This window comes from Sceloporus undulatus, chromosome 6, assembly GCF_019175285.1.
Source record: "Sceloporus undulatus isolate JIND9_A2432 ecotype Alabama chromosome 6, SceUnd_v1.1, whole genome shotgun sequence".
Classification (NCBI taxonomy): Eukaryota; Metazoa; Chordata; class Lepidosauria; order Squamata; family Phrynosomatidae; genus Sceloporus; species Sceloporus undulatus.
Genome location: NC_056527.1, coordinates 57303418 through 57316511, shown reverse-complemented (window position 1 = coordinate 57316511; position 13094 = coordinate 57303418). Strand labels below are relative to the sequence as shown.

Genomic DNA, 13094 nt, shown 5'->3' with positions numbered 1-13094 from the left:
GAGAGAAAGAGAGGGGAAAAAACCGTGCCGCGGTGGCTGCCGGGAACTGTAGTCCCATCCTCTCGTTTTTCCTCGCGCGTCTACGGGGGCGTGGACTCCGTTTCCCAGCGCCGCGCGGGAGGCCCTGCTGCAGTCACGTGACCTGCTCTCGGCGAAGGAAAGGCTCGCTAGGAGCGGGCGGCCATTTTGTGAGCGTCCGTCTCCGCTGCTGTTTTCCGTTAGAGCCGCCGGCGCCTCCTCCTCCTCCTCCTCCGAGGCTCCGCCGCTTCTTTGCCTCCCTCCCTCCCTTTCATTCTTCGGCTGACTGAGGAACCTGAGAGAGCCCCGGGCGAAGCAGCCGCGGCCTTTTCCCCCCGAGCAGCGCCCAGCCACAGAATCGCATGTCCACTATCCAGAACCTCCAATCCTTCGGTAAGACAGCAGGGCTTCCTTTAGGATGCTTGCCCCAAAGGGAGGCATTGGGAGGATTTGCCCCAAAGGGAGGCATTGGGAGATACCTGACCCATAGGGAGTCATTGGGGGATACCTGACCCATAAGGAATCATTGGGGGATACCTGACCCATAAGGAATCATTGGGGGATATCTGCCCCATAAGGAATCATTGGGGGATACCTGCCCCATAAGGAATCATTGGTGGATACCTGCCCCATAAGGAATCATTGGGGGATACCTGCCCCATAAGGAATCATTGGAGGATACCTGACTCATAAGGAGTCATTGGGGGATACCTGACCCATAAGGAATCATTGGAGGATACCTGCCCCATAGGGAGTCATTGGGGGATACCTGCCCCATAGGGAGTCATTGGGGGATACCTGCCCCATAGGGAATCATTGGGGGATACCTGCCCCATAGGGAGTCATTGGGGGATACCTGCCCCATAAGGAATCATTGGGGGATACCTGACTCATAAGGAGTCATTGGGGGATACCTGACCCATAAGGAATCATTGGGGGATACCTGACCCATAGGGAGTCATTGGGGGATACCTGCCCCATAAGGAATCATTGGGGGATACCTGCCCCATAGGGAGTCATTGGGAGGATTTGCCCCATAGGGAGTCATTGGGGAATACCTGCCCCATAAGGAATCATTGGGGGATGCCTGCCCCATAAGGAATCATTGGGGGACACCTGACCCATAAGGAATCATTGGGGGATACCTGCCCCATAAGGAATCATTGGAGGATACCTGCCCCATAAGGAATCATTGGGGGATACTTGCCCATAGAGAATCATTGGCAAATAATTGACCACAGGGAACCATTTTGGGAAAACTTGCCCATAGAGAAACCATACTTGTCCATAGGGAATCATTAGGGGGGGCACTTACCCATAGAGAAACCATACCTGCCCATAGGGAATCATTGGAGAATACTTGTCATGAGCAAGTACTGCCATTTGTTTTAGTGCCTCCTGTAAGAATATTCTGCTTTCAGTAGGTGGCTGAAACTACCTTGGCAGGGCCCTTTGTAAGGCCCTTTGTGGCCGCCTTGGTTTTGGGGGCATCCACACAGCCTTCTCCTCTCCCCCACCCTCCCCTCCCCTTTTTGTTTCCAAGTACCAGTCTCTTGTGAAGGGACTGGGGCTGGCAAGTATTGGCCCAGTTGCCCATTAGGTCTGTAGCCTTGGCCAGGAGGTGGTTGGCAGTTGGTTTGAGACTGCTTTAACTGCCCCAACTGTAGCTTCATGAGATATGGAGCCTTCTCTGTCAGAGAGCTCTGGTGCCACAATAAACTACAAATCCCAGGATTCAGTAGCACTGAGCCAGGACAGTTAAGCAGGTGTCAAACTGGGCTGTTTCTGCAGTGTGTTTTGGACCTTAGACCCTTGTGCTCTCTCCTCTTATTCCACCCTCATCCATTTCCCCTGCAGAAAGCCAAGACCCATTGTTTATGTTGTTGGGACATTTCTGCTTGCGTTGTGCTCGTTTTTCCTGACGTTGGACCTTGTAAACAGATCGCAAAGCAATGTTGAAAAGGGAGGCAGTGGTCCAAAACACGCTGCAGAAGTAGTCCAGCTTGAGACTGCTTTAACTGTCCTGGCTCAATGCTGGGGAAACCTGGGAATTGTAGTTTATTCTGGCACCAGAGCGCTCTCTGATAGAGAAAGCTCAATGTCTCACAGACACTACAGTTCCCAGAATTCCCTAGCACTGAGCGTAAGGTAGAAGCATAAGACTGTTTTTAAAATTAGGTACAGTATCTTATGGGCCATCTGATCATGTTAGAGCAGCTGACATGAATGGTGCTCATAATTAAGCGCTCTTGTTTTGATCTCAAATACCTTGCTTATCCTCTGTGCACAATATGTAGTCAGTATGTACTCAGGCTGTCATTACACCACCCAACTTGTTCTTGTTCCTATAAATACATTCTGTGTAGTAGGTTCATGGGTAAGAAGAGTACAAATGCAGCCTCCTCACTAGTCCCTTCCCACCCATTCATTGTACATCATCCAGAATCTTCCACACCAGATCTGGTTCTTTGGCGTGGGGTGTGCATAGATTCTTATGGCAATAATAACAATTACTGTCCTAACATAGTTTAGCTCACTGTAAATCTTATGTCATTTCTGCTAATCTATGATTTAACCACACTGACAACATTTTTGGAGAGACTTGGATTGTCAAGGCAATCCACATCACCAGCCTAGCAAATGTTTCTTGACTTCTCGGTACAAACATGGTTGAAGAATTCCTCCCCTCACAAAGCTGGTAGTTGTGTGTGTGTGTGTGTGTGTGTGTGTGGAAAGAGACTAAATCTTGTAGTCCCCCCCCCCCAAATTTGTCATGAGACAGCACCCTTCTACAACTGCTCTTTCTCACTCAGGTGGTGCCTGTTTAGACTTTATATATAGGATGTAATGGCAGGATATTTCTCAGGACCCCCAATTAAAATTAATTCTATCAGTAGAAAATCAGTATGTTTGGACGAAGAATAGACTAGAGCTTTTCTTTACATGTCCAGTTTGGAGAACAGGGGGTCTTGGAGATACCACAATCACAGAGTTGTGAGTCAGGCTGACTCAAGGGCAGTTAAGAACAACAAACCATTTTAAAGCTTGTAGTGCCCTTCATTTGACCTATACAAGCCCTTCTTCAAAACAGTAAGCAAGAGGATGAACAAGTTTAATCATTTCTTATTTGAAAACTGTCTAGAGGGGCTTTTAAATAAGTGAAACACCCCCCCACACACACATGCCTGGAAATGTTGCAAAACAGTCGGTAGCACCCCAAGACTTTTGGTAGGGCACAAGAAAGTGACAACAGGGGAGCAGCCATTCAGGATTCTACAGCTGGGGCATAATATAGCCCCGAACCACTGATATTTAAGCACTGGAGCCTAGACTGGATTGGATGCACTACCATAGAAGAACTACCATATTCTCCACTGCTCTGCTTAGGCCCTGTATATTCAAGGCCTGTGACCTCCTTGATTGAGTCTATGCGTCTGGCGTGCAGCCTGCTACCTTCCCTAGCCTTCTTGTCTGTCTAATGATTTATCCCTTCTCACAGTGTTGCCAAAGTATGACAGCCTCAGTTTTGTCATTCTTGGCTTCCTGGGAGATTTCGGGCTTGATATGTTCAGGGACTCATTGGTTTGTCTTTTTCGCTGTCCATGGTATCCTCTGCAGTGTTCTCCAGCACCAAATTTCAAATGAGTTGATTTTCCAGCTCTTACATCCATATGTGGTGATGGGGAATATAATGGCTTGCATAATTCTAGCTTTAATGGTCAATTTGTATATTTTTACACTTTATTTATTTATTGTATTTTTACTCCACTCTTCAGAAATGTTCTCAGAGTGGCTTTCACATTAGATTTTCTCTAGCTCTTTCATGACTGCCCTTTCCATTCCCAGTCTTCTTATTTTGTTGTTTGCAGTCTCCTTTCTGATGAGTATTTGATTCAAGGTAGGAGAAAACTTTATTTAAATTTCCTCATTATCTAGTATGAGTTTAGGTAGATCCTCTGTGGTCATTATTTTTGTTTTCTTTATATCCAACAGTAAGCCTGTCTTTGCACTTCCTTTGACCTTTCTTAGTAATTGTTCCAAGTCCATGATGTTTTCCTCTAGTATTATGTTGTCATCAAGATATCTTAGATTGTTGATGTTCCTTATTCCTATTTTTACTCTTTCTTCTAAGTCTAACCTGTTTTTCATATATTTTCTGTGTACAAGTTGAACAGGTAGAGAGATAAAATCCAGCCTTGTCTGGCCCCTTTGCCAATTGGGAACCATTCTGTTTCTCCATATTCTGTTCTAATAATCGCCTCTTATCCTAAGTACAGATTTCTCATCAGAACTATCAAATGTAGTGGCATTCCTATGTCTTTAAGAACATTCTATAGCTTTTTCTGATCTATGCAGTCAAAGGCTTTGTTATAGTCTGTAAAGGCTTTGCTCTAGTCTAATTTTTGATATAAGTAGCAGTATTTGTCAATTTGGGGAATCGTGGCTATATTTGAGGTGCTGTATTTGGCTAACTTGTGGATTTCCCCCCTGCAGACCCCTTTGCTGATGCAACTAAGGGTGACGACTTACTCCCGGCAGGGACTGAGGACTACATCCATATAAGGATCCAGCAACGAAACGGCAGAAAGACACTAACTACTGTTCAGGGGATTGCAGATGACTATGACAAAAAGAAACTTGTGAAAGCCTTCAAAAAGGTAGATGGTTGTTTGAAATTTGAAATATTTATGTCCTAAACTGTACTCTTAGGAAAGAGTGCCATTGCAATCATCAGAACATATGCAGAATTCTGAGAGATCAGCCTGAAGGTTTGTCTATTCCGGTAACTTATTCCCACAATGATCAGTCAGGATGTGGGAAGCCTACAAAAGCATGTTCCCCAGCAGTTGGTATTTGGGCAGTACATGTACACTTCAGTTAGTGAAGTAGATGTCTTCCTGGGCATTACTATTTTGCTACTAAAGGCACTGGTTCCATATTTTATTTATTTATTTCATTTTTATGCCGCTTTTGTCCCAGAAAAAGACCCAAGGTGGCTCACAAGGTAAAAACACTTTAAAACTTCACTACAAAAATTTAAAAACAATTACAATAATCCTGTTAAAACAGTATAAAATTAAGATTAAAAACATACAAAAATTAAAACATAGCTAAAACCCACACAACCTATAAAAGTCACCCTGTTGTGATTTTAAAAAGCCTACCTGTATAAAAATGGTTTTAAAGTAGGAATGGGACCAGCTTAGCCTCCTGTGGAATGGAGTTCCAAAGGGTGGGAGCAGCCACCGAGAAGACTTTCGTGTCCTCACCCAGCGGAGGGCTTGTGATAGTGATGGGACCAAGAGAAAGCCTTCTCCTGGAGATCTTAGGGCTCTAGCAGTTCATATGGGGGGATGCAGTCTGTCAAATAGACAAATATTAGAGCAGTTTAACATGTTCTATCAGACTTTTTATTAAAAACTGACCATATATCCATGTGGAATGAAACAAGCAGGTCAAGTAAGCCTTGCTTAAGTAAACAAAAATGTTTTTAAACTTCTGGAGACCATGTGACAATTTTTTCCTAAACACATCCAGGGATTACTTCTTTCACAAGCCTCCACTTTTCTTATGATTTCTATTTTGGTGACCAAATATCTAGATCAGTGTTATTTTAATGTGTGTGGTGTGTGGTTCCTGGGGTTAATCTGCTTTTCCCATTTGTCTCACACAGTATCATGACGCTCCTCCAGCGTTGCGCCCATATGACGCAATGCCGAAGGAGTGCCGTATAGCTGTGGCGCTGCAGCTATTGCACCCTGGAAAGACTGGATCCCTTGCTCAGCTTGTGAGAACACCAAACCAGAGACAAATGGGACTGGATCAGGGGCGCAGCATGCAGTTGCCGCAGCCCCAATCCAGCTGAAGATGGAGCGGCTGCAGGCAGCCCCTTCGGAGCAGTTTGTACAGCCCCTTTGTTAACAGAAATATGTTTCTTTACAGTCTCAGATTCTGGAAGTAATGTGCAACTTGTAGTGGAAGAATGAAAGGAGATCTTTAAACAGAGGCTGGATGACCATCTGTCAGGAGTGGTTTGGCTGTGTTTTCCTGCATGGCAGGGGTTGGACTGGATGGCTTTTGTGTTTTCTTAGTAATAGCAAGTACATTTCTATACCCCTTGTCAGTGCACTTAAGCACTCTCTGAGTGGGTTACAATGTGTAAGCTAATTGTCCCCAACAAGCTGGGTACTCATTTTAGTGACCTCAAAAGGATACCAGGCTGATTCGATCTTGAGACCCTGGCTGGTATTGAACTCACAAATTTGATTTGTGAGTGAGTGGCTGCAGTACAGACGTTATCCACTGTTCCACTAGGGCACCTTATAACTATATGATAACTCCTTGAGCAATCAGAACTTGATTCACTGCTGTGCAATGTGTGAATTTTTTTTTCTGCAGAAGTTTGCCTGTAATGGTACTGTGATCGAGCATCCAGAATACGGGGAAGTGATCCAGTTGCAAGGTGACCAGAGGAAGAACATTTGCCAGTTCCTCCTGGAGGTAAATTCCTCTCTCCCAAAATTTAACAATTAAATCATCTAACACGAGTGGTAAAATTCATTGTGGAATCCTATATAAATTAAGCAAGAGTTTGGATATGGTGGCTGTGCTTTTGACTGTTCATAGTGACATTGATGAGTAAGTAAATCAGTACATTGTTATGAGCTATGTTGCTGCCTTGCCTGAATTGATAATACTGTACTGTATTTTCCAGCGTATAAGACAACTTCTTATGCGCTGGTTTCTGACCCCAGAGACAGGCGAATGGTGTAGCCACCTCTCTGTCTCTGGGGTCCTTGCAGTTCCCTTCCCAGAAGGCACCGCGACTTGGCTTTCTCTCGCCACCATTTCTGCTGCAAAAGGTGGCGGAGAAGTGGCTCCATAGCTGGTCGGGCCGAGGAAAAGAGCCGGCCCCTTATCCCTCGCCGCTGCCGCCCAGGATACTCTGCTCCTCCAGCGGCTTCCGTGGTGTGTCAAAAGTTCGCTGCTAGAGCCGCGGACGCCGCTGGAGGAGCAGAGTATCCCGGGCAGCTGCGGCAAGGGCAATGAATAAGGGGCCAGCTCTTTCCTTTTCCCTTGGCCCGACTGGCTCTGGAGCCGCTTCTCCGCCGCTTTTTGCAGCAGCAATGGCAACGAGAGAGAGCCCGGCCGCGGTACCCTTCTTCCAAGCCTCCACAGAGGCCCCCTCCAAGTTGGTGTGAGACCACCTTACTTTGGCCTGTAGGAGGCCAGAGACACTGCCGGCCTGCAACTTGGGGGTCGTTTCTTGTTTGAGTCATCAGGCGGATATAACAAGCTGTACTTCAGCAACCTTGCCTGTTGACATTTATAAGAAATTTATATATTTGAAAAGGTGGATTGTAACAGAATATATTATCAGTAAATAAGGCCGTACTTGAGGCTTTACTAATTTTCTTAGTGTAACTAAAAAACCTCTGCTGCTGTAGATCATGATGCTGAATCCTCATCAAGTGCATGGCTGCAGTTTTGTCTTGGTGGAGATGGTAGTTCTAACCATGGAAAACTCACTGCCATCTACTTCTCTTCTGCAGGTTGGCATTGTTAAGGAGGAGCAGCTGAAAGTTCATGGCTTCTAAAATGCCAGTGCTTATATGAAGAACTCTGCAGGCTTTGTTCTTACCCAAGTTGGATATTCTGTGAAATATGATTCTTTGCAGTAAATGGACTTCCCATCCAAAATCTGATTTGCTTTTGCATGACTACAGAAAACATATGGCATGTAGGCTAGAAACACATAAGAAAACTGCAGTAAGATGGTAACCCAAGATCCTTGAGAATTTTAACACATTTCCAATGGAAATGTTCTCCAGCTGATAGTTCAGTGTATTACTTTTCACCTGATTTAAATGTTGTATTAAAACCATGTGTGTTGCAGCGTAAATAAAATGTCTCTTATCTTAACCTCTTGAGTGTTCAGGATCCATTAACCAAAGGCCTTCAAGAAAATGTAATCACATTAGTAGTTTTTTGGCTATTGGCAAACTAGATAAAACCTCAGAAGAAAATACTCAACATAAGATAAGCACAACTATATCGATTAGAAGTTATCACAGGACTGCAGTCTGGTTGAATGTAATAAAAACTGACAATTCCTTGCTTATGATCAGGACTATATAAAAAACTTGGGCATAATGAAGTGAAGTGTAACATGTCTAGGAAATGACTTCTGTTGCTGAGTTTTGATCTGATGTGCTTTCTCATGCCAATTTTAAAATACACTGTAATATTAGAAGCTTCTCTAGGACTTATGTTACTAATGATATAAGCATATTCATATCAATTTTAGTCTTTGATAAGCAGAAATATGATTGAGTTGACTAGTTGGGGCAGCAGTTGCTGCTTAATGAAGGCATTTCTTTGTGACTTCATGAAGGGCAAAGCTTGTCAGTGAAGAAGTGCCTGATGTTTTAATATAGGCTGTTGAGAGTTAACAAGGAGCATTGGAAGGCTTAAAATGCACAGCTGAAAGTTGAATTCCACATTCCTGTTCAATAAACTGCTGTGGAATTGATCTGCTGGTTCTTTTCTCTAACTTTTTCCCAATTTTACTGGAAAATATATTTTAAAAATATATTTTCATAAGAATACATGGTGGTAACTTAAATCTGGATTGTTAGTACACTCGTCTCTCTGCATTTGCGGCTTTGACTTTTGTGGATTTGATTATTCACAGATTTTATTAATATTTTCTCTAGGAATATCTAGGTCCTTCAGTTTAGCTCTGTGGTTAACTTAACGAAAACTCGCACTGAAGGATCTAGAGATTCCTAGAGAGAACACTCCATTATGCATTTGTAGCTCCTCCAGCTCAATTTTATGGCTAGTGTTTGGCAGATGTTGACCACAGAGTTGCACTAGAGGATCTAGAGTTTCCTAGAGAGGTGTTCTCTCAGGTAAAAACATAGTGTTTTTGTTATTTCCAGATTTTCCACATTTATGGGGGTCTTGTCCCCTAAACCCAGCGAATGTGGAGGAACAAGTACATGACCTCTCCCAGGTTATAAATCTGGGATAATTAGAGAGATGGATTGTCATTCAAAGGCATCACAATTGCATAAGTGTACTGTGTGTGTCTGAAGACAGCAGCTATTGGAAATCCTTTCTAAATGCATTTTTAATATTGGAAGATATCTGTCTTCACATGAACAGAGAAATATAACACTTTTGTAACCAGCTTGGTTGAGCTGGCATTGTAAAGTATACTGGGTATATGCCACATATGAAATGTTTATACTGCAACTGGTGTAAAGTATTTCACTGACAATTTTTGGGATACATACCAGTGTATGTATGTGAGACATGATTATCCTGAGAAATGAATTTCGATGAGTTTATCTGTTAATACTTACCGTTTGTAACCAGATGGATATATTTTAGAGGGATATTATCTTGAGGGAACAAGATAAAAGAAGTTCTTGAATTGTTAGCAGTTTCATATATTCAGGTTATAATGATAATTGAGTCATATTCTTGCTTAATCTGTGTAGTTTCCCTTTCATAGAATTCACACTAGAAAGCAAGAATGGTGAATGTGCTTTCAGATGTGCACTATACAGTCTTAAGGATTGTGATTACTGGATATACTCATGTATAAGTCTAGAAATTTTAGTCAAAACATAGATCCAAAGAAACTAGGTCAACTTATCCATGGGTCAGTGTAAATACTGTACTTTAATTCTTATCAAAAAAAGGAACTATCCCCTGGTGAAAGGTGAGAACTTAATCCCTTCTTAAAAGTGTACCTGAAAGAAGGATTGACCTCCTCTACTGTCTCATTCATCCAGTTCCTAGGGTGAGCAAAGACAGTTATTCCTGGTGGAATTTTTAAGTTCCTAGGCATTGTTTTCCTTTGCTTCATCATTTCTGTCCATTGTTAAATCCCCCTGAGTTTTACCCTTGATTTATTCACAGGTCATATAAAAATTCATAATTTTGGCCCTAAAATGTGACCTTGACTTATATGTGAGGTTGACTTATGGATGAGTATATATGCTATATGGATATTGCAAGAACTTATATCCGTGAGTTGTCTGAGCTACTTTGCTCTGACCATATCAGTTCATATCCTAATCCTTAATGAGACTGCTAGGAGTTGTTTGACAGCACTGCCATTATTCTCACTCTGGGAGATCCATATGTCTCATGATGGAAGAAGATGAGAGGGAGGAAAGTGGAGAAGAGTTGCAAGGACTATTTATCTGGAATGGTAAGCTTGACCAGAAAAATGTGGTACCAATCAAAGGAGGCCAGGCATCTGACTTTGGTACTTCAGGTTTACTTATTTCTAAAGACTGTGTGCTTAAATCATGATTGACCCTTCCGTCCGTCCTTCCTTCCTTCCTTCCTTCCTTCCTTCCTTCCTTCCTTCCTTCCTTCCTTCCTTCCTTTTTTACCTGCATGCATGTATACACCATTGCTGCATTATTTGGATATGGGTGGTACAGTTCGCCTGCACTGTACGCAGGCGCACCATATGTGGCTTTAAGCATACGCTGAAGCCGCATGGCAATCGCACAAATGGCATGCGCGCATGGCGAGCATGCACCCCATTGTTTGCAATGGGTTGCAAGCATATGTGGGATTTCCCTTATGTAGGGGGGCAGATCCCCTCGTAAGAAAAGGGCCCACTGTATTGCCTTTTTAGTTACAATCATGAAAATAAAGATTTGCTGATCCTGTTGTTCCTCCATGCAGTTCTTTGCATGAGGAGGAAATGTCATAGGAGACATGACAAAGCTCAGGTAGAGTGGATTTTAAGACTAAATGTTTGATGGTGAAACTACTATTAACTACATTAGCTTAGACAAGGAATGAGAAAATTGGCCCTATAGATGTTATTGGAGTGTCAGTCTCATCGTTGATAGCCAACATAGTCCGTGGTAAGAAATGATGAGAATTGCAACCCAAGATCTAGAGAATAACACATTTCATCTTTGAGCTGTATTCAATGTATTCATTTCTTGGAGCCCCTCAAAAACCTATGATGTGGTTTTTACCTGAACATGTGCACCAGTTGATCAAAATGAGTTATATGCATGGAAGAAGTGAAATTGGTTTGTTTCAATAATGGCTGCTTCCTCTCCAAATAGGCTGACTGAATAAACTGTATTCAAAAGCTGTATTCAGAAATGCTTGTCTTGTTTTTACAAGATTTTACAAAAAATGATTCTAAAGATAGTGAGTACTCTAACGGTTTCCTGCACTTTGAAATATTTAGGATTAATTTCAGCCTTGTAAGAGGCGATTGTCACTCCTGTAGAAGTATTAACAGGATGGGTGACATAAGAAGTATGTTGTGGCTGTTTTCATTTGATAGCTCAAGAAACTACTTTAATTGTCCTATACTGAGTCAAAGTGGGGTGATGACTTGTTTCAAAATCAAAGTATGTATGGTAGGACTTCACCGATGATTATATTGGGTCCTGCGGAGAGCACCAGAAAAAGCAACATGGATGTATTTCTCTGTCTAATTCCTAGCTTGGTAACATACCATGAATGTCACCATATCAGTCCTTAACCTTAATTGAAAAGAGTCTATATAACTAGTTTTATCTCAGAAAACCTGGAATTGTTCCTGGACCTTATTAAAAAAGGACAACTTAGAGATCGGGTATCGGTGCTGCTCATTAATAGTAACATTGATAGTAATAATAAAGATTGAGACCAGCTGGTAATTGCCTAGTAAAATGGAAGCCAGTGGTGCCTTTTTAATCGATGGCTTACCACCTTTACCTTGGCAGAACATGTTCCTCTCCCAAGGAGGCATTTGCACATCTGATGTTTCCTGTTGACTCAAAAGGAATGGGTTTGTGGTAGGATACTGAGGCTCATGCAAGAGGTTGCCACTTCTCTTTCATTCCTTCCAGATATGCTCTTATTAGCCCAATTGATTCCAGAATCAGAGATTAATAACTGGAGAAACTCCTGATTGCAGACTACTGGCAAACATGTTGATATTCGGTCAGACATCCTGCCTCTCACAGCAAAGAATGATCAACAAGAGGACTCTTCCTAAAGCTACACGTCACAAATGATACTGCTTTCCAGGAATTTCTGCAGTCTTATATAGAAAAGTGTGTAGGTACCTGTCCAACTATAAGCCTTTGTTTTTATCTAATGCCATCTTGTTTCTGCTTCTGCTGAAATACATAACATGTAAACTCAGTCCTGGTATGCAAGAATGCATAAGACCCCACAAAATGTTATTTTCAAAGATGAAATAACAAATGTCATTGGAAAATGATTGTTTCAAGACAAGAGGAAAGATTACATTTATTCCTTTGCATTGTATGTTTCTCAAGCTCCTTTGTTATGGTGTATCATTTTATTTATCTGAGAGATTAATAACTGAGTTGGACAGTAGATGTAAGTGACCTTGCTTACACAGGCAATAGATAGGTCCATGTTCTAAAAGGATTAAAGGGCTACCTGCTCTTTCAGGGACAAACTAAATGGGAAACCATTTACTTGAACCTTTAAAACCACCTTCCCCAATCTTGTATCTCCTGAAATATTAGACTCCAACCTGCAGTGCCAGCAAACATGGGCCTAATGCATTGCAGCATTTATGAAGGGCACCAGGAGGAAAAAGGACATTTCAAAGCAATTAATACAAATCGGTAAGCGGGAAATATCAAAATGATATCTGCATCGCCTTACAACAGACGTGGACAACAACTGATCTACAAGCTGCATGTAACCCCAGTACAAACCCTTCCACTCCCCACACTGTATCCCTTGTCAGTGAAATACATGATCTTCCTTGACTGCTGCATATAGCATGTATCCTAAAATTGGGAAGCACATACCAATTATTGTGTCCACAGACTATGGGTTTTATTTTTCCAGCAAAAGAGGCTTGCAGTGTTAAGAGAAAGGATGGCCCTGTTGTGTGGCACTGTGTGTATGTATATGTGTGTACTGATTTTCTTGTACAAGTTGTGTGAATGTGAAAGATTTTTGTTATGTAAGATTGTTTTATAATACAAACCCTCTCAGGACTCTCGCACAAAAGCAGGTTTGCCTGTCTTGAAACAATGTTTTTACACACACAC

The 13094-nt window shown here is 42.3% G+C and overlaps 1 protein-coding gene across 4 annotated transcripts; it reads left to right on the top strand.

The window, feature by feature from the left end:
* Positions 1 to 148: 148 nt before the first annotated feature.
* Positions 149 to 12806, top strand: EIF1B (eukaryotic translation initiation factor 1B). 4 transcript variants are annotated; one of them, XR_006104480.1, is made up of 5 exons: positions 149 to 411; positions 4513 to 4676; positions 6418 to 6519; positions 11907 to 12113; positions 12558 to 12806. XR_006104480.1 is itself a non-coding variant. In XM_042472621.1 (4 exons), the coding sequence occupies exons 1-4, from the start codon at positions 381 to 383 to the stop codon at positions 11919 to 11921; spliced, it is 312 nt and encodes a 103-aa protein (XP_042328555.1). In that variant the 5' UTR covers positions 149 to 380; the 3' UTR covers positions 11922 to 12806. The 4 variants fall into 4 exon arrangements, 2 of the variants coding, with proteins under 2 accessions (XP_042328555.1, XP_042328554.1); XR_006104479.1 differs by having other exon boundaries at positions 11907 to 12117; XM_042472621.1 differs by having other exon boundaries at positions 11907 to 12806.
* The last annotated feature ends 288 nt before the right edge of the window (positions 12807 to 13094 follow it).

Bases quoted from the DNA above. Each gene is read 5' to 3' on its own strand.
- EIF1B (XM_042472620.1), top strand. From the start codon at position 381: ATGTCCACTATCCAGAACCTCCAATCCTTCG. The intron at 412-4,512 runs GTAAGACAGCAG...TCCCCCCTGCAG, and splicing joins CCAGAACCTCCAATCCTTCG to ACCCCTTTGCTGATGCAACT. The intron at 6,520-7,571 runs GTAAATTCCTCT...TCTCTTCTGCAG, and splicing joins TTTGCCAGTTCCTCCTGGAG to GTTGGCATTGTTAAGGAGGA.